The sequence below is a fragment of the Armigeres subalbatus genome, unplaced genomic scaffold (genome assembly GCF_024139115.2).
Source record: "Armigeres subalbatus isolate Guangzhou_Male unplaced genomic scaffold, GZ_Asu_2 Contig1081, whole genome shotgun sequence".
NCBI classification, from domain to species: Eukaryota; Metazoa; Arthropoda; class Insecta; order Diptera; family Culicidae; genus Armigeres; species Armigeres subalbatus.
Genome location: NW_026941826.1, coordinates 8,531 through 33,199, shown reverse-complemented (window position 1 = coordinate 33,199; position 24,669 = coordinate 8,531). Strand labels below are relative to the sequence as shown.

General features: G+C 40.3%; 2 protein-coding genes across 3 annotated transcripts; one reads left to right on the top strand and one right to left on the bottom strand.

Annotated features, from left to right (window-relative positions):
- Positions 1 to 87: 87 nt before the first annotated feature.
- LOC134202196 (folliculin-like) lies at positions 88 to 15,376 on the top strand. Its single transcript, XM_062677250.1, has 4 exons — positions 88 to 260; positions 13,708 to 14,886; positions 15,020 to 15,122; positions 15,184 to 15,376. Exons 1-4 carry the CDS (start codon positions 218 to 220, stop codon positions 15,299 to 15,301), a joined length of 1,443 nt encoding a protein of 480 aa, XP_062533234.1. The 5' UTR covers positions 88 to 217; the 3' UTR covers positions 15,302 to 15,376.
- Positions 15,315 to 17,481, bottom strand: LOC134202197 (large ribosomal subunit protein eL18). 2 transcript variants are annotated; one of them, XM_062677252.1, is made up of 3 exons: positions 17,464 to 17,481; positions 17,087 to 17,173; positions 15,315 to 15,908 (listed from the first exon to the last, which is right to left on the bottom strand). In XM_062677252.1, the coding sequence occupies exons 1-3, from the start codon at positions 17,464 to 17,466 to the stop codon at positions 15,429 to 15,431; spliced, it is 570 nt and encodes a 189-aa protein (XP_062533236.1). In that variant the 5' UTR covers positions 17,467 to 17,481; the 3' UTR covers positions 15,315 to 15,428. The 2 variants fall into 2 exon arrangements, with proteins under 2 accessions (XP_062533236.1, XP_062533235.1); XM_062677251.1 differs by lacking the exon at positions 17,464 to 17,481 and adding an exon at positions 17,409 to 17,430.
- Positions 17,482 to 24,669: the final 7,188 nt, after the last annotated feature.

Below are 24,669 nucleotides of genomic sequence, written 5' to 3'. Positions count from 1 at the left end.
ATAATCACAGCTGTTCTATATATCATCAGTATGAAGGTAGGTACTTACCGATCCTCGTGTAGATATTAATTTGATAAAAAATTTACCTACAGTTTAATTATTTTATATTTTTTAGGTAATGTGCGTTCGCCAATACTCTCTTCATATTAGAACGTGATATTTGTAAGGTGTTATAATTCACCAAGTTTCTGTGGATGATATCTAAAATTAGAAAAGTATGAACGCGATTATTGCGTTGTGCCATTTTTGCGAAGCTCACGGTAAGTACTTCTACTATTGTCAGAAAGTATAATAGATTCTAAATAGTCCAGTCCTATTCAGACAAGTTTTGCACAATTTACCTATAGAATACAATCATAGAATACCCTGCCAATAGGGTGGCTGTGCCAGTAATAGTGGTGTACCAATAATAATGAAAACTCGATTTTCGCTGGATTAAGTGCATTTTGATTTTAACAAATTACTTCATAGCATAGCGCTTGCTTAAAAAAGTGAATGTGTGCGAAAAAGTTTACAAATTTTCCGGGAAAACATCTAAAAACATCATTTTTCCTTAACTTTTTGGCTCCCTTGCACCTCCCGTTCCTGTAACAGTGAATCTTTAAGAAACCAGTGGGATTCACTATTATAGGAACAGAGGTTAGCTAGTACCACTATTACTTGTCCATGTACCAGAAAATAGAGGAAGCGTTTTTCAAAAGAAAATATTTTGAAGTATCAACAATATTTTTCCTGAAAAGTAGATGAGAACAGCTTTCTGCCAATATATTTACATAACAGGAAATATATTCCTATCAATTGTTATAAATTAATCAATTTGGACCTGTCACTAATACCACGATTACCGGTACACCGACCCTAATAGAACAAATCGAAACTGTAATTTGTCACAAGCGACTTAGTGAAACATACAACATTAGATTACACATTTTAATTGTTACTTCCACTGTTAAACTGTGGGTAGGTACCAACCGATATATGTTTAGTTTGGTTTTTAAGAAATTCACATCTTATGGTATCTACTCTTTTTATACCTAATAGAAACAAAAAGAAGGCAAATTTGAAGATAAACAGTAAATTATTCAGAATATTTTCTTTTGTTATAAGAAGAGGGCCAATTTTATCAGTTCCTCTCAGAGTTTTAATCCTCAACAGTAAAATTGTCTCAAGAATCTTTTGTTGAATCTACTTAGTCGGAGGTACCATAAACTAATTTGTTATTTGAGGTAAGTTGGGATGAGGAGATGTGCGAATATGTGTGTTTCTTACAATATAGAATGCTATGATAGTTGCCAAACTACACTGCATCGGATTTTGCCGAATGGCCACACGACATTATCCTACAGCCTGAACTTTCCCGGAAACTTTTTTTTTGGTACTACTGTTGGAAACAATTGAAGATCATAGTAGCCAATGATTAATATGACGTTAGTTATAAAATAAAACCCAGATTAAACCACAAGCCACTATACACGTGTTTGATTATCACTCTGAGTTTATCAGCTTATGTGGCCCAGATACTGATCTTGCGTTACAACACAATTTGAAGTTTTCCTTAGAAATCAAGGCTGCTTCTAGTCAACTACCATCGAAAACTGAAAAAGCACCGCGCCTTCTGTGGGATGGAAGTGGATACTACCGCTAGCAGTGCACGAAATTTACGAAAAAAGTCATTGTTTACGTTTGTGACTTTCTACCTTATGAAAAAACAGTGTCGAGTTCAGTTCAATCAAAGTTAATTCACTTGTCATAAAACGAGTTAATACAATCCCATTGAATTCCACCACTTAATTGTATCTTGACAGATACAGTGTGATAAAGTATATGTAGGTCAAACAAAAAGATCGTTAGATGTAAGGTTCAAAGAACATATTGCACAAGTAAGTAAGGCTAAGAGGGAAACTGATAAGGGATTAAATTATGAGTTTAGGTCTAAGGTAGCTGAACATGTATATCAGGAAAATCATTCAATTACGACATCAAACATTAAAATTTTAAGAAATGTCTCTTCTCCGTGGAAACTTGATGTTGCTGAGAGCTTGGAAATCTACCGACAGGTACAAACGCGCTTGTTGAATAAAGATCAAGGAAATGGTAGCTCCTGGCTCTTCAAGTTTATACCTAAGCATTAAGCGCAACAAGCAAGTAGAAGTAAGCACCGTAGTAAATGTAACTAGATAAGTACCTAGATAAATTATTATACCTACGCATAGTATAAATAGTGTAAGCTGCGATCATTTTCTTCAAGTCGAGTCAAGTACAAGACACTGAAGACGGCCTTACTGTTGAGGTCGAAATACGTATCTGTCAAGATACAATTAAGTTCCACTAAAAAGCTCAAAATAATTTTCTTATCAAAGTTAATTGCCTATTTCCGGGGATTAAGCCACCCGCGACCATTCTTTAGATCTATTGTGATATACCAACCGTTTAATATTTACCTGTTCAAGGTGATAAGTACTATAAGAAGTGACTTTCAACACATGATTTTAGGGGTTCTATACTATTCCCCAGAAAACCGTTCCCCAGAAAACCATACCCCAGAATTCCATTCCCCAGAATGTACCATTCCCCAGTCAACCAACCGCCAGAATGTACCATTCCCCAGAAAACCAATTCCCAGAATGTACCGTTCCCCAGAAAACCATTCCTCAGAAAACAGAATATATAGATGAAAATGATTTAATTTTTTTGTTTTCTTACAAACATCATCGCAAGACCATACAAAAATTATTTATTGAGATGAGTTGGATGTGTAAGGACCACTGTGGTAATTGTTGGAAGCTATTAGTTTCAAATACAATGTGCCTTTTGACATAATGACCATAAGGTGCCCGCCAGAGTAAACGCGACGTGACGCGGCTCACGCAAAGGAATAACATTTTTATCAATGAAATGTCAAACTGCACTGTCGTGTCACGTCGCATCGCGTGGTCACGTCTATTCTGGCTTCACCACAAAACAAAAAACACGCCTTGATTGAGGGAACCAATAGGGATCCACGCATTTGCCCGGAATAAGGCAATTAAGTCGATGATTCCTTCTTTTAAAGCGCGCATTTTCCCTGAATAGGGCAACGCACGCGTTTGTCCAAAATAAGGCCCACGAATAGAAAAATGAGTAAATAATTCCTTCTTGAAAAGCACGACTTTGCCCGAAATAAGGTTTACGAATAGGGAGGGGCCCTCCTTAGCCGTGCGGTAAGACGCGCGGCTACAAAGCAAGACCATGCTGAGGGTGGCTGGGTTCGATTCCCGGTGCCGGTCTAGGCAATTTTCGGATTGGAAATTGTCTCAACTTCCCTGGGCATAAAAGTATCATCGTGCTAGCCTCATGATATACAAATGCAAAAATGGTAGCCTGGCTTAGAAACCTCGCAGTTAATAACTGTGGAAGTGCTTAATGCTAAATCGGTCGAAAAACAAGAGAACGGTGGATTTTACAATTTGAAATCGTAGCCCGGGCCGAAACGGGTTAATAACTGTGGAAGTGCTTAATGAACACTGCGAGGCGGCTTTGTCCCAGTGTGGGGATGTAATGCCAATAAGAAGAAGAAGAATAGATGATTCCTTCTTTTAAAATACGCATTTGCTCGGAAAAGGCAAATGAGTGTTTTTTCCCGAGCCATTCTTTCATTCCGGTTTTTTAGTTGCCACCCGTTAAAAAAAATCTTTTTTTCACTGCTTTTTAAAGGTATGAAAAAAAAATTCTGGGATATGGTGCATTCTGGGGAATGGTTTTCGGGGGAATGTTTCATTCTGGGAAATGGTTTTCTGGGGAATGGTGCATTCTGGGGAGTGGTTTTCTGGGGAATGGTTTTCTGGGGTATGGTTTTCTGGGGAATGTTATAGAATCGATTTTAGGTATTACATGGGGATAAAGACGGGCAGCAGGGACTATGTCCAAGGGCTTGACGATCCCTCCCCAGGCCATCTGCGAGTTGTGGGGCTTGCCTAGGATGTGGTGGGGTTTGACAGTGGGCCCTGTTAAACCTCTATAAAAAGCTGCATGTATCCGCAAGTAGGCCCCACCAAAGCGACCGTGTGCCGCTCAAAGCGCACAAGCCCAAGTCCTGGTGTTAGGTGGGACGCTAAACAGCCCTGACACGACGACCCTCCGACGAGACAGGAGGTTTGCGCAGGCCCAATAAGCCGCCTAGAAAACCAATCATTACGAACAATATAAGAGATAATGCGACTCGATATAATCGGCAAAAACCTAGGCGACGAATACAGGATCACGATTGGAAGCTTGGAACATGGAATTGCAAGTCGCTAGGTTTCGCAGGTTGCGACAGGATGATCTACGATGAATTACATCCCCGCAACTTCGACGTCGTGGCGCTGCAGGAGATTTGCTGGACAGGACAGAAAGTGTGGAAAAGCGGGCATCGAGCGGCTACCTTCTACCAAAGCTGTGGCACCACCAACGAGCTGGGAACCGGCTTCATAGTGCTGGGTAAGATGCGCCAACGCGTGATTGGGTGGCAGCCAATCAACGCAAGGATGTGCAAGCTGAGGATTAAAGGCCGTTTCTTCAACTATAGCATCATCAACGTGCACTGCCCACACGAAGGGAGACCCGACGACGAGAAAGAAGCGTTCTACGCACAGCTGGAGCAGACATACGATGGATGCCCACTGCGGGACGTTAAAATCGTCATCGGTGACATGAACGCACAGGTAGGAAGGGAGGAAATGTATAGACCGGTCATCGGACCGGATAGTCTGCACACCGTATCGAATGACAACGGCCAACGATGCATAAACTTCGCAGCCTCCCGCGGAATGGTAGTCCGAAGCACCTTCTTTCCCCGCAAAAATATCCACAAGGCCACATGGAGATCACCTAACCAAGAAACGGAAAACCAAATCGATCACGTTCTAATCGACGGTAAATTCTTCTCCGACATCACGAATGTCCGCACTTACCGCAGTGCGAATATTGAATCCGACCACTACCTCGTTGCAGTATGCCTGCGCTCAAAACTCTCGACGGTGTACAACACGCGGCTTAACATTGGGCGGCTACAAGACGGTAGACTAGCCCAAGAATACGCGCAGCAGCTGGAAGTGGCACTCCCAACGGAAGAGCAGCTAGGCGCAGCGTCTCTTGAAGATGGCTGGAGAGATATTCGTTCCGCCATTGGTACCACTGCAACTGCTGCAATAAGCACAGTGCCTTCGGATCAAAGAAACGACTGGTATGACAGCGAATGTGAGCAGTTAGTGGAAGAGAAGAATGCAGCATGGGCGAGATTGCTGCAACACCGCACGAGGGCGAACGAGGCACGATATAAACAGGCGCGGAACAGACAAAACTCGATTTTCCGGAGGAAAAAGCGCCAGCAGGAAGATCGAGACCGTGAAGAAACGGAGCAACTGTACCGCGCTAATAACACACGAAAGTTCTATGAGAAGTTAAACCGTTCACGTAAGGGCCACGTGTTACAGCCTGATATGTGTAAGGACATAAACGGGAACCTTCTTACGAACGAGCGTGAGGTGATCCAAAGGTGGCGGCAGCACTACGAAGAGCACCTGAATGGCGATGTGGCAGACGAAGATGGCGGTATGGTGATGGACCTGGGAGAACGCGCGCAGGACATAATTCTACCGGCTCCGGATCTCCAGGAAATCCAGGAGGAGATTGGCCGGCTGAAGAACAACAAAGCCCCTGGGGTTGACCAACTACCAGGAGAGCTATTTAAACACGGTGGTGAGGCACTGGCTAGAGCGCTGCACTGGGTCATTACCAAGATTTGGGAGGAGGAACTTTTGCCGCAGGAGTGGATGGCAGGTGTCGTGTGTCCCATCTACAAATAGGGCGATCAACTGGATTGTAGCAACGATCGCGCAATCACATTGCTGAACGCCGCCTACAAGGTACTCTCCCAAATTTTATGCCGTCGACTAGCACCAACTGCAAGGGAGTTCGTGGGGCAGTACCAGGCGGGTTTTATGGGCGAACTCTCCACCACGGACCAGGTGTTCGCCATTCGCCAAGTACTGCAGAAATGCCGCGAATACAACGTGCCCACACATCATCTATTCATCGACTTCAAAGCCGCATATGATACAATCGATCGGGACCAGCTATGGCAGCTAATGCACGAACACGGTTTTCCGGATAAACTGACACGGTTGATCAAAGCGACGATGGATCGGGTGATGTGCGTAGTTCGAGTTTCAGGGGCATTCTCGAGTCCCTTCGAAACCCGCAGAGGGTTACGGCAAGGTGATGGTCTTTCGTGTTTGCTATTCAACATCGCTTTGGAAGTGGTAATACGAAGAGCAGGAATTAACACGAGTGGTACAATTTTCAATAAGTCCGTCCAGCTATTTGGTTTCGCCGACGACATAGATATTATGGCACGTAACTTTGAGAAGATGGAGGAAGCCTACGTCAGACTGAAGAGGGAAGCTAAGCGGATCGGACTAGTCATCAACACGTCGAAGACGAAGTACATGATAGGCAGAGGTTCAAGAGAAGACAATGTGAGCCACCCACCGCGAGTTTGCATCGGTGGTGACGAAATCGAGGTGGTAGAAGAATTTGTGTACTTGGGCTCTCTGGTGACTGCCGAAAATGACACCAGCAGAGAAATTCGGAGACGCATAGTGGCTGGAAATCGTACGTACTTTGGACTCCGCAAGACGCTCCGATCGAATAGAGTTCGCCGCCGTACCAAACTGACAATCTACAAAACGCTAATTAGACCAGTAGTCCTTTACGGACACGAGACCTGGACGATGCTCGTGGAGGACTAACGCGCACTTGGAGTTTTCGAAAGGAAAGTGCTGCGTACCATCTATGGTGGGGTGCAGATGGCGGACGGTACGTGGAGGAGGCGAATGAACCACGAATTGCATCAGCTGTTGGGAGAACCATCCATCGTTCACACCGCGAAAATCGGACGACTGCGATGGGCCGGGCACGTAGCCAGAATGTCGGACAGTAACCCGGTGAAAATGGTTCTCGACAACGATCCGACGGGCACAAGAAGGCGAGGTGCGCAGCGGGCAAGGTGGATCGATCAGGTGGAAGATGACTTGCGGACCCTCCGTAGACTGCGTGGTTGGCGACGTGTAGCCATGGACCGAGCCGAATGGAGAAGACTCTTATATACCGCACAGGCCACTTCGGCCTTAGTCTGAATAAATAAATAATAATGGGGATAAAGACCATATTTCAGATGGCTGTAAGATACCCTTATCAAAGAACATTTATTAAGACATTAATTTAAAATGTTGTGAAAACTCATATGTGAATATGTACATTATGTGGAAGATATTGATTTGGAAAATGTATTGGAGGTAACCACTTTCCCTTCGATGGGACTCGAACCCATGCATGGAATGGAATCAATATTGATAATTAAATGTTTCGGATGAAGATTTTGTTAGAAGAGCGGAGAGTTTGTGTAGATTGCATGGAATGATCGATTAACGATTAACCTTTTGCAAGAATTTTGGAAACCGATACTGAGAAAGAGGAAGATTGCAAAGCGCGAAGAGTGGCTTCAGAAGGATCTGAAGTGCAAATCTGCAATTGTATACAGGATTGCTGAAAGTCATCTGGAATATGTTAAGGAAAAACTTACTGCCAAGCATGTATTGCCGATTTCACCAATTTGAAGAGTTATGTGTAGATTGTGATTTGCCCGCTTCTTTATCTCACACTCACTCTCATTTCGGGTTGATCGATTTTTGTTACTGAAATTTACCTAATTATAACCCATTACTCGTTAGTCACATGTAAGCGTGTACACTAAATCGATTCCCGCGGTGTGAGATAAAGAAGCGGGCAAATCACAATCTACACATAACTCTTCAAATTGGTGAAATCGGCAATAACTAACTATATATATATATATATATATATATATATATATATATACGGTCTCACATTAAGTTGCACTGTAATCCATCCGTAACATTTGCATGTTACAGTAACTGAAACATTCTGGTCTTGATTGCCACTTTGTAACTATTTACTGACTTCTACTTGTCAACATTTTATTTGTTGTCATGAAACTTTGTTATGTATTTAATACGAAAATAAAACAAATCTGGTCACAATGTCACTTAAATTGAATGTCATTAATCAGAAAGTTGAAAACATGAATCTAAAATAACAAATGGTAAATGTTTATATGCAAAGTGATATTTTTATGTTATATTAGCAGAGATTAATGTGCGGAATGGAATTTTTGGTGAAACCTATCATTTTAGCTAGCTAAAAACCTCGCGCCCTCGGTTAAACCAACTTTTAGGTTTTATCATTTATAGTAACATGAATATATTTTTGTTCTTAAATAAGTATCAATAACAGTAAAGAAAAAAATGTCTCTATTATTATATCTCTAAATCTCTAATTTAAAATTAAAAGTAGATTCATAGAGACAGCAGTTTTCTTACTTATTATATTGATCATTTACCAAAAATATATTATACAGGCATATTTCCGAGCATATTTCATCAAACGACCGCATACATGGTGGTTCAAAAGATTTGATAACTTATGTAATTTTTCAATGTACTGATGTTTGGATTTGGATAATGCTTCTGCCTTAAGTAAAAGGTCGTGTATGGTTCAATCGATTCTTGCTTACTTGCATCTCTATATTTTTTACTTTTCATACTGTCAATTCCAAAACATGACCCTTATGGAAGGCCGTAGATTTATCAACATCTTTCTAAAGCAGGTGTTCAAATAACACTTCATAGTTAGAAAATTCTTGATTTTTTAATGACATAATTTTAGCATCACTTATGCACACCTTTGGGTTTCGTTTTCCTTTATAAATAGGAATGGAAATTTATTTTTTGCTGGTAATTTCATAGGAAGATTGATACAAAAATTCTGACGGATAAGTATTTTCCCACATTTTATAAAACAAGAATTTTGGTCGACAAGCAGCATCTAATCATTAAAGCACTGTTGTTGTTCTTGTTTTTAAAAGTTATGAAAAAAAAAAACAGCTATGCGAAAAAAAACTATAGGGAAAAAGCTTCGAATAATTGTATCTAAATACAAATTTTCGAGATTAGTAGATGCCTTTGACATTTTTCAAAGAAGCAAAAATAGACTTTTCTCGGAAAGGCATTAGGCAGTAGATAGAATGTTGGACGATGTGAATCCCACTTGACTTGAAATTTGCCTCGAAATAGTCCTTTCATCCATCGTATCACATCACTTGCCGGTACCGATCTATAGAGTGGCCTCGCATTTCGACCTCGTTCTGCTGCTTGATCCGCTTCCTCATTGCCTAAGACTCCGGAGTGACCCGGTATCCAACAGACTACTACGTTTTTCTTTGCTGCCATTTGTTCAAATTCTTGGATGAAAGGATGGTCGGATTCTCCTTTTTCGATTGCTGCTACGCAACTTGCTGAATCTGTCAGGATGACGGTATGCGTTTTAGGGGCATATCGCACTGCCGCTACTAGGGCTGCTGCTTCTGCTGTATATACACTACATTGATGTTGTAAGCTCCTTTCGACCAATAGTCTGTTTCCTACTACCCCAATTCCGACCCCATTCTGGGCTTTAGAACCATCCGAGAATATCTTCGCGTGTGTTTGGTACTTTTCATTGAGGAGTTCTTTGGTAAAGCTTTTCGCTAAACTTACGTTTTGACCTTTTTTGAAAACATTTTTGATGGACCAGTCCACTCTAATGCGAGCATAGTTCCACGAGCGGCGTCCTACTCGCTGAAGTTCGGTTATGTGGGGGATGGAGTGTCCAGTAAACTCCAAGAAGATAGTGTTTGCAGCTTCGTGATAGTGTGGGAAGGCATGGTTTGGCTTCTCGGCCAGTCGGACGTATTTGCGGACGAATATTTCGGCAATTCGCAGGTCTAGTGGAAGTTCACCGGCTATCGAAAAATGGAATGACCGAACTGATAGATGCGATCAACGTCTTCTCACTCGACTTCGTATCGGTCATATCTTGATGACGAAGAAGCACCTATTTGACCATATTAGCTTGTCAAACTGCGAAACGTGTAACGTGGAACTCACGGTCAAACATCTCCTACTCAACTGTATGAAATTTGAAAATATTAGAGAAGAAATAGGCTTAAGTAACAACATACAGACTGTGCTAAATAATGACCCAAAGAACGAATCAATACTATTGAAATTTATTAAAAAATGTGAAATTGAAGACATTTGAAATTGTAATTATAACAACGACTGTAATACACATATTTCAGCAGAGGTGAATGAACAACTAGATTTAAAACCTCTTAATTAAAAAAAAAAAGTAGATAGAAGTAACTGTAACTGCTATTGACTTAACACTCAAGTACGTTCGATCTACCTTATTTTATACTAATGGCTGTTAAGACAAATCACAGTTTTGTCAAATTTCTGTGCACTAAACAATATTAAACTAGACGATAATTTTTAGTACTTTAAACGATAATACCAAAATTCGTTTTTCTAAGTGCACATGAAACTTTTCAGTATTCAACAATTTCCGATATGGGCACAATCATTTCACATGCAGTGTTGATCATATAAATGGGGCTATACACATCCGTTACATAAGGGTTACAAGTAACCTATCATTTTTACAAATCATAAACAAGTTACATTGCAACTAGTATGCTTATGAAGATTAGTTACTAGTAACAATATTTTTTTTTGCAACATTGATGTGACTCACCTCAACATTGAATTTAGTTACATTGTAATTTGCTTCCATAGCTATTGATGTTTCAGGGTAACTCGCTTCGTTTGACGTTTGGCATGTTTTGGAATAATTCGCATTGTGTTTTAATTATTGAATTCAATTCCAAATTAGTGTGTATACAAAAAAGTGTGCATGTGCAGTCTGCCGTCGGACGCATAAATGTCACATGTTACAAACAAGAAAAATGAGAAAAACGACATTTGAAGTTTCAAAATACATTCATCCTATTATCGCAAAATTTTGCTTTTCATTGACTTTAACCCAATAAACTATAGAAGAATATTCATATTCGTTGGGCCGGACTCAAACATCGCCAAAAACAACTATTTTTCCCACGTTTTTCAATCAAAACCCGAATGTGACACTTATGCCGCGAAATTCACTGGCCAGGCGAAAAATGTACGCATATTTGTCACACTGTGAATTGAGAGATAAGTTGTTGTTAATTTGTTTTTACATTTCGCGAGCGACGATTGTATTTCTTTGGTGTGATTTTTTGCTGTCGGTAGAAGTGGAACCGGAAATGGAATATCCAATACAGACAATCCAGTGGCTGGAATCGGAAAAGGACTTCCTCGGGTTCGATTTAAAAAATGACACAGGTGATCGTGTTTTGTTTGCGGAGCCAGCAAACGTTCCATTACCGGTCCCAGAGGTTGACCAACCGATTCTTGACGGCAGTGGCGTAGTTTCTATGCCCTGGACAAGGACATGCACAACATCCTCAACGTCCAAAGGAATCACGACTGTCTTATCGAGATGATGGTGACAAAGTGCTACCAGGTGAAATAGTTTTTTCTGTGGATTTGCAAAAAGTTCTTAATTGTTTATAGATTATATTCTAGGTCATACGGCTTCCACGGTTGGATAGGTTCAAGAGCATTAGCGTAAAGGCTGCTGGTCTTTAATGAGAGCTTTGCGTCTGTTGGCCCCTACATACGAGCATTCCCATTGTCTGCGTGCATTTGGTCCGAGTCAGTTAATGGTCGTACAGCCAACGAAATCCTTAGCTGTTTTTTCAAAGTTATTATGAAGTACGCTGACCTGAAGACAATTATCTTTTAGTTGGATAATTGTTGTTCGCAAAATAAGAACTGGTATTTATCCCATCACATTACTCTACTGATAAACAATAATGAAATTCAGATCAAGCGCATACTTTTGTAGAACTTTCAATCGGGACATACGTTTATGACCGATAACTCTTTTCCATGCGGCGTTTGATTCCAAAATGCGCCATGAACATGTCGTCAGTTATGAAAACTTCAAGTCTGTGGTTGGCAATGCAAAGAACAATGTTGACGTACTTGATATGCAAGCAACTGACTTCTTTAAAGCTCACCGTTTTGGAGTACCTATACGATAAACCACTGCAAGCCACGCCCGTATGTGGATTCCATGCAAATAGTGGAGTTTAAAAAAGGCCGTTATGAAATTGGATACGCAAACAATATCAACAGTAAAGACCTTAAATACTGCAAGTTGTTTTCTAAGAAGCAATTTAAGGTGGTTGTAAAGAATTCATCCTCTTTTGATACAAATGTACGTTGGCAAAATGCTCCTCTAGGAATTGAAGAAAAAAAGAAAACTTCTCTAAAAAAAGTGGTTCAACCTGTTGTTACCGAAAAGGAAAAATCGTTTTTCATTGATCTTGAGACGAAGCAAGAAGCGTCTGATTAATCTTTGTACTCGTTTCATACTTTGAATAAATTTTGTCGCCATAACATATCACAATAATTATGAGTTTTAGAAAAAAAACGGGTTTGCTAAAGGGTTCCTCTTTATCACTTTTTTAAAGGCCTTGAAAATTTAAATTATGTCACAGTTTCATATCGTCTTCTCCCAAGAAGCCGTTCACGTTATACTTGGAGAGGTTCTAGACAATATAATACCTCCCCTATTCTTTCATGGACAACCCTTCATATAAATTCTGAAAGTAGGGAAAGACCTTGCATGCTTACCAGCCACCCTTCTAAACTAGCCACGTGGATTGTAGATGACCCTAAATGCATGGTATATTTTATGGATGGTCCTCAGGACACATAACGCAGTCCTATGTGTCTTTTTGTGTGATTGTTATATCTCCTTTTTTTAGTGTGACAAATATGCGTCCATTTATCCCGGTGTGACAAGTATGCGTCCATTTGTTCGAATGTGACAAATTGACTTCAAATTTTTTTCGAGTTTTCTAGAATAAAACCTCTGTTTTGACAAAATATTTCGAAAATACGTATCAAATTATGACGTTGAACATCAAAACCTCAAAAATGTTAAAATGTAACATGTGACATTTATGCGTCCAACGGCAGAGTATCTCTGTATCAAGATTATAATTCGGCACCAGACATCAATGGTGTTAGAAATTCAAATCAGGATGGTGGCTCCCTCACTCTATATCATGATATTATTATAGTGTTTTTGTTACTTGGCATCTACTAATTCGGATAGTCTAATTAAAAACTTTATTGTGACTTGAGTGCTTATGACAGTTCAATGTTATGGTTACAATTCAATGACCCTGTAACTGCTTAAAAACTGATAACACATTTTGTTTCAAGATGACTGAAAAATTACCCAAATGCAATCAACCGTGACTTGGAATGTTTCAAGCATCCTAAATCCAACCATTATGTAACCATTAATTTATTTTTTATATTCAAGAGTTGTTACATGTGCTACTTGGGAACGTGAATTGATCAAAATATGTTGAACAGAGTATTAGCAAAGAGAACAGACATGGATGCTCGAACAAAATTTCTAGGGCTCCAATGCATGCATAACAGTATTACTGTTCTGTTTTCTCAAGAAAGGATTGACTTCCTATTGATAAGGGGCGCGCCTTTAATGGGCTTGCTCTCTGTGAAGGGTTTAAATAGCGGGACCTTGTTTTGATGCTCTTAAGAAAACAAAGCAACAACTATATCGAAACCGATACTACATTGCTTCTTAATAGTAATTACACCTATCCAGATAACATTAAAACATTTTTCTTCCCAACCTTTTCAGGCCCTGGTGCGCTGTTCTGCACCCAGACCTTGCGGGAAACCAACATCCAACAATTGGACATTCATTTTGACACCGACAGGAAAGGATGCGCGGCCTGCAACTCGATTGGCAACAGTCTCGGAATGGTCAGCAAGGACCCGGACAGCAACGCACACTTTGTCAGCAGCCAGATCCCGGTCATCAACGAGACCATCGAGCTGGTCAAGAAGGCCGCCTTTCGGAGTATCAGCAGCGAAGTGTGCTCCGCTGCATCCCCGTCGTCTAGCAGTTGCAGCGCCGGTGACGATGGAGGAGGCGGATTAGTGTTCTTTGGAGACGCTCAACGGGGTCACGTGCTAAGTCATACCTTCCATCTGATGGATTCAGAAGCGCGCGGCTTTACCAAACTGTTTTCAATAGTCATTTTGATGAAGGATAAAATGTTCCTACTGAACATTCAGCCCTTTCTGGCGGATTGCTTGAACAAAATCTCCAAGAAATTGCAAGGTTATGCGCGGACGGTTCATGATGAAGACCTCATAGCACAAGGATCACAACGGGCACAAAGGATAACCCAGGGCTACGCGAATAATCCTACTAAAACCAGATCCCTTGTAGATCTAACGGGGAAGGACTCAATCTTTGCATACTTGCATGCCCATTTCAGTTTCGTTTTGTGGGCTGGGGCAAAATATTTGACAGAGAGTATCACTCTCGGGAGCCCTTCGGTTCCGGCTTGGTTAGGTCGAGATACAGAGGAAGGTTTTGCGATGGTTCAAACTGAGAAAGAAGGATATCTCATGCGAAGGATGGGCTATAGCAAAACCGACGATGACAACGATCGGATCGACGAACGGTCGAAAGCAAAGTATTCGTTAAAAGCGTTCCGTCAGATATTGAAAGGAGACTTCACATCAGTTTGCTTCTGTGTGATCGCCGGAATACAGATAGTAATTCGGGCGCCGTACGTAAAAGGCGCTTGTTTGGCGAGAAATCTTAAAAAGATGCTACCAGAACCATTGCACAAATTGGTTCGGACGCAAGCCGAATCCTACAAAGCTGCCAGCGAGTGCAGAATAATTAACCTAAGTCAGGATGCGGTCGCTCCAAATCCATCAGCTGGGATAATGAGAATCGATCTGTTGGACGATCGTGAAACGGTTGCTGTTTGCGTGTGGCAGGGTGATCTTCCTTTAAAATGTAAGTTTTTTTTTCAATAAGTACGATGTGTCTTTCATCAATTGATAATCGAATTTATCGCCAAAAGATGCGACCGTCGATGGACATCCATCAAAACAGAATTGAATACATTACCGTTTCTTCTCGTTTCCAGTGCCAACATTGCTCCAAAAAATCCTCAAAGCTGTAGACGAGGAACTGTTTACTGATCTGGTTCTGGACAAGCATCTTCGGGCTATGATCGAAGAGTGGAAAAAGTAAGTCTCCGATGCAGTGGATTCCTATTTCACTTTGAACATGGCTTTCTTTCACTTTCAGCAAAGTGGTCTGCATCCGCAAGATGAGCTCCAACCAGGACGTGGCCAAAATGAAGAAAATTCTCGGCATTCAACACCAGGACCAGGTTTTAGTCAACTACTGGCACAGTCACTTATGACACACTGGAAAGATTCGATTTCATGGAATCATTTTTCATATATTTTCACTTAAATACACGAATAATAGAAGGAAAGATGTTGTTTCCTTTAGAACCGACAACAATGTGAATTTCCACAATTCTTTTCTTAGTTCTTGAAACCGCAGCTACTACGGCGACCACGAGCCTTCTCGTACTTGCGTCCCTTTGATTGGACATAAGGCCGGGTGTTGGAGTGTGGCACTCCGGGGGCACGTCCGAAGTGGGTGAAAGCTTCGCGGGCGGTTCGTTCTCCCTGCATCAGAACGGTGTTCTTTCCGGTTGGGGCAACCAGAGCCAACTGATCGAAGGTGTAGATCTTGCCTCCCCACTTCAGAATGCGTTCGCGGGCCTTTTCCGTTACTCGCAGGGCGCAAACGTTCAGCTTCGGACAGTACAGCTTGCGGTTGTCGTTGGTCACAGTTCCGACAACGACGGCGATGGAGTTCTCATCCTTGCCGCGCAGCTTCATCAGTTTGGTCACCCGGGATAGTGAAATTGGTGGCCGGTTGGTTCTGCTCATGAACAGACGACGCAGGACGATTTTGTTGAACTTCTTGTGCGTTCTGCGGTACAGGAAACGGTAGAGCTATCCAAGAAAAGGAAAATGATAATTTTAGTAAATTATTACATTTTCAGCATGTTATAGGTTGAAGCATTACGTTTTTAGGGCTGGGTGATATTGGTTTATTTTTCGTTTTGAGATTTTTTACATCAAATTGATCCTTTCCGTTTGTTCCCTAGTATATGCTATAAGCCCTATAATATAAATTAATTTGTATAAATTGCCTTATTTGTAGCAACTTGATCACGTTCCGCTATCAGTTTATCTTATAAATGTTATTCTAGTGAGTACGATATTGGTTTTATTTATCTTATATTTTAAAGATCCTGAAAGATGTTTTTTTTTGTTTGGTATTCTAAAACCGTGGTTTCAAACTAATGTCCATTGAAAAAACACTTTTTTATAAACAAAATTCGTTATTTCAAATGTTATTTTCTAAATCTCGAGCAACATATGATTAGGGCCGAAAAACCAACAATGCTGAACCGAGAAAAATGAGGTTCAAGTTTTCTATGAGTAATTTAATTGATTTATTGAAGTAGAAGCTCATTTCATTCCAAAAACCATGTCAATGTCATACGTAAATGGTTATATTATAACAGCAGATAAGATTAATTGAAAAACTATTCGAAATCTTCAAAATTTCAGCTAAAACAAAAATCGCGCCGTTTACTCGCATTACCGGCAACACGTCTGGTTTTTAAGCCGTTTGCTCAAAGCTTGTAACACCATCGGATTTGTTTAGATTTGTTAGCCAGAGTAGTTCTGCTATGCGATATATCAAAAACCTAGTAAGAATATACATTTTGAAATAACTTGAAGCTAGTTTTTCTAAATAAACAATATAAAGTGAACGGCCTAAAAACCAAAGCAAACATTCCGCATGGTAGTTAAGGGCGCCAACAAAGGACTTAAAAACCACTATGGTGCAAATGGTTCATGAGACGTTCACTCAAAATAGCAATAAATGTGTTTCTTAAGAGATATTAAGTACGGAGTTTTACCTACGATAAAGAATCATTTACAAAGCAATCGTTTAAGCTAGAAAATGAAAAATCGTGGTTTTGGTTTATAAGCCGTAATCATATGTTACGCGAGAAATAAAGTTCTGGGTGTTTAAACAATTCTGACCACTACCTTTCCTAACCACTACCAGCCCTGCACGTAAACAATGCACTCCCTTTCAAATTTTCAAAACTTACCTTAACCAGCAGCCGCAGGTACACATCCAACGACTTGGGCTTGGTACGGCGAACCTTACGGTCCCACTTGTGATTGATATCAATACCCTAAAAGAACAGAAACACCAAAATTCTTCCATTAGCAAGAGATCAACACTTTTTGGCCAACAGTGACAAGCGGTGAAACGAGAACGAAGCCAAAGAGCCACATGCAATCAACACTTTGTAACGCAAACTATGCACTTTTCTGGTGAAATATCTCTTTTCTCGTCGATTCTCCACCTGTATCACTATTGGCCGAGTTTGTTTTTCACTTTTAAATTGAAATATCGCGTAAATGTACCATATTTTTAACTCAAAACCGCGGCGGATAAATTTGCAAACAGAACGACTCTTACCATCTTCAAGACCGGAAAAAGAAAGAACCAGCGCTACCAACCGAAACTTCGGCGTAGCTGTCAAAAGATGACACTTGACGTTAGAACAATGCCCACTCTGAAACGGAAAAGGCGGGGAAATTGGCGGGTGTTAATTAACACACACGGGAAAGATAAAAACCTGATTCTATAAGTACTTTTGACGTAGGACTAAATATGTATTGCCGATTTCACCAATTTGAAGAGTTAGGTACAAGGGGTGTCTCACATAGAATAAATTGAATTTATTTGCTGAAAATTAACCAAGTACCAAAGCGACTTTATTTCGATGTAAATCGAAATTGTCTAGACTCAAAAGTTGATTTTAGCAACGCAACTATTTTAACATCTGTCAAATCAAACTATTACAAATGATTGTCAAAATATGACGGCGCCTGAACAAGTGTGCAACCGAATTTGTTAAGTTGGAATCTGTTGAAATCCCGATCGAAAAAATAGAGCTGCCCGACAACACCGTCAGAATGATGCACGTGAATTCTGTCTGATAGCCATATAGTATTAAGCTTTCCACGCTCGGCGGCTTGAGCTTAATCGCTCACAGCAATTTTTAAAAAATGTGGCGGTTATCAACATTTTGTTCTTGGATAAGAGGAAGGTAGAAAAGTCCCTTTTGTCCGTGAGTTTTCCTCTAGCTAGTGTCACCGGTGAGCCGCCATTACGGAGCGTGGATAGCTGGACAGACGTCATTACTTCCAACCTAGTTAGAAACACTCGTACCGACTCGGAATTCAAATTCTGGACTGAAGACTTCCACCTCACTACGACTCGCGACTTAAGTGATTCGAAAATGAAAATATATTCTAGAGTAGTTAGGGAAATGGAAGATTATACTCAGATTTTTTTACATGGGTACCACCAAGAGTACCATGTCAGTGCATAAAAATTAGGTCTCGGACAGAGCGTGTAAACCATATGCGAACTATCGTAATCGTAAAACTGCTGTCGTAAAAATGAGGATAAGAAAGCTATTCTTAAATCAAGCAACTCAACAACTCAACTTTTATCTTCTGAGGACAATAAAATATCACATTTACAACGGCTGCAGCTGCGAAACTTTAGTTTCAATATTTGTAATTAAATGTTCAATTCTGGGTTTTCTCTCTCCAAGCTTGAGATAGGTTCGCCCTGAAGCATAACAAACGAAACCTAAAATTAGAAAATAATTTATTATCAATTTGTATAAATAATAATGGCAAATTCAAAATCATCCCAATGTTTATTTGATGCTGAAAAAATAAACAACTTGATTGCTGTCACTGGTAACGAGTAAAATCTACGTTTGCTTAGATAAAAATTACAGTTAAGTGCCGCAGAAGGTGTGTTGCAATATTGATCAAATAGTTCAATTTTATAAAAATCAAAACAAATCGACTTTATTTCGATTGAAATTTGCTGTCATCGATAGCTGTGAGATACCCCTTGGTTAGGTATGTGTAGATTGTGATTTGCCCGCTTCGTTTTCTCACACTCACTCTCATTTCGATTTTTGTTACTAAAATTTACCCAATTATAACCCATTACACGTGAGTCACATGTAAGCGTGTACACTAAGGGACTCCCGGATAAAAAATATGATTTAAATATCATAAATTTTACTGTTACATCACCAATTAAAACATAGTATGTACTGTCTCATTTGGAGAATTAAACAGAAATTAAACTTCAAAGTGACATTTCAATAATTATCAACTAACCCTGATCGCAGAGCAAGATTAATTTTGACAGATATTTATCGAATCATTTTTAATTGATGTCTTATTGGAGTTGCTAGGTAGCACCAGCCGTTCTTATGATCGGGTGATTTTTTTAATTTTCGAACTGTCACTTTTAAGTGGTGCAATCGTCACCACTCACAATCGAGACAACTAAAATAATGTTGATATGCGAAGTGAACACACCGTGACTGTTGATGTGTTGTCGAATTTATTGTTTATGTCAATTGTAAATAAATATAAATTGTATTCGTTCGTGTACAGTCCAACTGATGTCGTTTTCGGTTATAGACGAATCCAATTAAAAATAAGAAGAAGACACACGACGGTGTTAACTTTGACAGATGCTAAAGCGCAGCATAGGAAGATCATTTTAAAATGCTTATAATAAATTCTAGACAAATTGTATTTAAAATCTGATTGATGTACGATACGGAAAAAGTTCTGAATTACATATCTGGGAGCTTATCTCAATTTTTTGAATATTCGCCAAAAATGTGTCTATCATACAGTTCTGAACTTTTTCCGTACCATACATCAATCAGATTTTAATTACATTTTGTCTAGAATTTATTATAAGCATTTCAATATGAACTTCCTATGCTGCGCTGTAGGATCTGTCAAAGTTAACACCGTCGTGTGTCTTCTTCTTATTTTTACTTGGATTCGTCTATTGCTGGGTCGAACCTAGTTCTGCCCCGGATGCGCTCTAACAGCTCTCAAAACGTTCGGTTATTCGTTCAGGTTGGTTCGCGATCCGCACCAGATCCGACCCAAAATGAATGAGGTTGGATTAATTGAGATTCTCACGTCTGAATGTGTGAGTGCCGATAAAAGAAAAACAAACACTCCTGGTGCAACCACAGACAAACAGACGTAACACTAGTGAAATTTCCATCGAGCATGACTTCAACGATAAATTTGAATTTGATCGACTGCGCGTTTCACAACTAGAGGCGCTAGCGTCGTAATCCTTCGAGTTTGACATTTCACTTCAGCGCCTTCTGGTGACAAAGTCATACGAAACATTGTTTCGTGCAACATGCTCGCAAGATGGTGGTAGAGGAGTTGTGCGATGGATTTTTCTGAAAAATGTTCAAACTGTTACGTCTGTTTGTCTGTGGTGCAACTCAGCAAAACTTGGGTTAAAATGAGTATATTTCCATATATGTTTTGACTCTTTTGTCATCACTGTTTCGAGGTTATAAGCAAAAGGAAAACAAACATATGTTCACACATGCCGAATCGCACATTAGTGTGCGTGCGCCAAACGTCATTCATCTCAATTGAGATCCAACCTAGGTTCACCAATACATCCGAACGCAAACTGTCAAACTGGTGTTTATGTTTACGCTAAAGGAAACTGAAAACCTAAGTAACCGTAAGCATTAAAACGCTGCTTTAATTCAACTTTATAACTGCACGTAATGCTACCCGTTTAATGCTTATCAGCTTTCAGTGCAGATACAATGCTGATATAATGCCGGAAAAGGCGAATTATCATGCTATTGTAATGCATAGATGAAAGCTCAATTGCTGCATTAGTGATGCTATAGGGCTGAAAGAGAAACGTCAGATTTTCTTCGCCCGTTTTTTCGGGCGAATTTTTCGGGCACTTTCGAAGAGCTTTTGCGGGCAGCTGATCAGCTGTCTATATTTAATAAACAACTGACGAATCACGACAAATGATACGAATTAGAAAATTGGGGATAAACAAAAAAATCTTATTTACCATTATAGTAGACGTTCGATAACTGCAAGTCATTTAACTGCAATGATTTTTAACTGCAATTCGATAGTTGCAACAGTTTTGCAGTTATCGGACCGCTAAACTTCAAACTGATGTCAAACTCAATGACAGCTGCAACAACAACAACATGTTCAACTTTTGGCAAGTCAATTGAATTCAACTGAGTTGTTCAATTCACTTGCCCTGTCAAAACGTAGCTTAAGTGAGTTAAACAACTCAGTTGAATTCAATTGACTTGCCAAAAGTTGAACTTGTTCTACCTTCTTTTCGTTCAAATGAGTTATGCTACGTTTAGACAATGCAAGTGAATTGAGCAAGTTGCTTGAATCGAACGCGAACTGAACATGTAAACACCTTAATTCAATTCACTTGAACGAAAAGAAAGTTGAACATGTTCAACTTTTTGCAAGTCAATTGAATTCAACTGAGTTGTTCAATTCACTTGCCCTGTCAAAACGTAGCATTAAATGAAGGTGTTTATAGACATTCAATTCGCGTTCAATTCAAGCGACTTGTTCTATTCACTTGCCTTAGCTAAACGTAGCATAAATGTACACCCGATTCTGTTTTTACACGGATTTTTTTACACGGCCGTGTAAATAAAATCCCATACAAAATTTTCGCATGATTCGATTTTGTTCCATTTTGCATGATTCGTCGAGAAATCATAAAACTTTTTTACACGGATTTTCGAATTTTGAACTGAACGCATCCCCCATGTAAAAAAAAGAATCGGTTGTACACAGCAAAAAATAATGTAATATCCATCGACGTAATCGAAGCAATGTACTAAATTTTCGATGTAACGTCGGAATTTGAATGCATATTATCATCCACTTCGATGTAATATTACGGAGGAATTCATAAAAGAACTTGCGAAGGAACTTCTGAATTAATTCATGGAGGAACTTCCGGATGGATTCCTGAAAAAAAAACTTCTGGAAGAACTCCTGAAAGAACTTTTGAGGGAACTCCTGGAGGAATTTCTGAAAGAACTTCCGAGGGAATTGCTGGATGATCCTCTGAAGGAATATCTGGAGTAAGTCCTTTAGGATCTTTTGGTGAATTCCTTCCGGAGGAACACAAGAAAAAACTTCAGGGGATATTCCAGAGGAATTCTTGGAGGAACTTCCGAAGTAATTCCTGGAGGAAGTTTCGGAGAAAAACTTGGAGCAATTCTTGGAGAAACTTCCGGAGAAAGTCCTAAATTAACTTCCGGATGAGTTCCTCGAAGGACTGCCTGAGGATTTCCTGGAAGAACTTGCGATAGAATTTCTAGACAAACCTGGAATACGTCCTGAAAGAACTTCCGAAAGAAATCCTGAAAGAACTTCTGGAGGAATTGCTGGCTGAACCTCCGAAGGAATTCCTGGAGGAACTTCTGGAGGATTTATGAAGGAACTTCCGCCGAAAGCATTTCTGTATGAATTACTGAAACTTACGGATGAATTGCTGGACGATTTTCCGAGGGAATTCCGTGCGGAACTACAGGAGGAATTCTTGAAGGAACTTCCAGAGAAACTTATGAAAGATCATCCGGAGGAATTTCTGGAGAAACTTTCGGAGGATTGCCTGGAGGAGCTTCCGGATCAATTTCTGGAAGAAGTCCTTAAGGAACTTCTGGTGAATTTCTGAAAGAACTTCCGGAGGAACTCATGAAAGACCTTCCGGAGTAATTTCTGGAATACATCGTGAAAGAACTTCCGGAGGAATTCCTGAAAGAACTTCCGGAGGAATTGCTGGGCGAACCTTCAAAGGAATTCCTGGAGAAACTTCTGGAGAAATTCATGGACGAATTCCTGAAAGAACTTCTGGAGGAACTTCTGAAAGAAGTTCTGGAGGAATTCCTGGAAGAACTTACGAAGGAATTGCTGGACGATTTTCCGAGAGAATTGGTGGAGGAACTTTTGGAGGAATTCTTGAAAGAAATACCGAAGGAATTTCTGGAGGGACTTCTGGAGGAATTCTTGTAGGAATTCACAGAGGAGTTCCTGTAGGAACTTTAGGAGGAACTTCTGGAGGGATTCATGGAGGAGGAGAAAGAACTTCTGGAGGAACATGCGAAGGGCTTCCGGGAGAAACTTGATGAGGAATTTCTGGAGGAAGTTCTGAAAGAACTTCCGGAGGAACTCCTGAAAAAAAATTGTTCCTAAAATTTCTGAAATCCCTGAAAGAATTCTAAAGGAACTTTTGGAGGATCTTCCAGAGGAATTTAAGGACGAACTTCTGAAGGAATTCCTGAAAGAACTTCCGGAGAAACTTCTGAATGACTTTCGGAGGAACTCCTGGAAGAACTTGTGGAGGAATTCCTGAAATAATTTCCGGAGGAATTTCAGAAGGACTTCTGAATGAATTCATGGACGAACTTCCCGAAAATTGCTGGAGGAACTTCGGAGAGAATTGCTGGAGAACAGGTGAATTCCTGACCTTCCGGACGAATTCCTTGATAAATTTCTGGAGGAACTTCCGGAGAAATTACTGGGGGATCTTCCGGTGGAACCGCTGGAAGAACTTGCGAAGGAATTTCTGGAGAAACTTCTGGAGAAACTTTAGAGGAGCTGTGATGAAATTTCGGAGAATTTTTGCTGCATGCATTTATTTCACGCTAACCCACGCCGCCAATCACCAATGGCGTGACGACGCCACGCCGCCACAGCTGCCTGAAAATGATCTATCACACCACCGCTGATTACATTTCAATCGGCACACAGGTCTATTGGAAGTTTGTTGCCATTTGACCATACGTTGCAATGTTAGTATGTAAATACTCCTGTCATCGCATTCGTGATTCCTGGGACAGTTGTTGAATAAAATCTCACTGTCAAATCGAAGAAATTCTAATTTACAAGAGAATAATTGTACGTTCTATTTTAAGGGGCTTTCCGAGGAGGATTCTCTGCGGCATCCGGTAAGGATTCCTTTCGAAATCTGGGAAGGATACCCTTCGCAATTCGGGAGGGATTCCCTTCGGAATCCGGGAAGGATTCGACCTACCGAACTACTTCATTTTGAAAGAATTTCATATAAAAAATCTTCCAGGAAATCCTTCCCGTGAAAATCCTCCTAATAGTTCCTCCAAGCATCTCTAGAAATCTTATGAATTCTGAGAAATCTTACATGGTGTTCTGGATGTTTTCTTGGAACAAAACATACTATAAATTATCTTAATATCAATATCGCTTCCAACTAGCCCAACTGAACTTTTTTTTGTATTTTAGCATCTGAAGTTTGAAAGACCATCGACTTTTGTGCTGTGCTTTTGTTCAAGTGAGACGATGTTCACATGTCACCATGCCATTTCACCGGATCGGCTTCCGTGTTTACCGATTACTCGCGAACCCCCGGCCATCCCAGGTAATTGCCGCGGATAGACTGAACAGTGCAACGAATCAAACGGGCTGATACTATAGACACTATAGGTTCCATAGACGAGCTGAGGCGAAGGCGAGTGTAGCCAAACGAACTGTCAGTTAGTGTAGCCAAACGAGCATGACGTCACGATTGCAACCCAAGCAACGGAGCGTGTGACGTCAAATTCACGTGGTACACTGTGAAAAAGTGGAAAAACACACTTAATCGAAATGACCCAACCATTCCTGCGCTCGTCTATGGAACCTATAGTGTCTATAGCTGATACTAGCGGCTCCTATTAAATCGACGTGCAATGCCACCGGTCTATGAGTGATATGGTCACCGGCAGTGAAA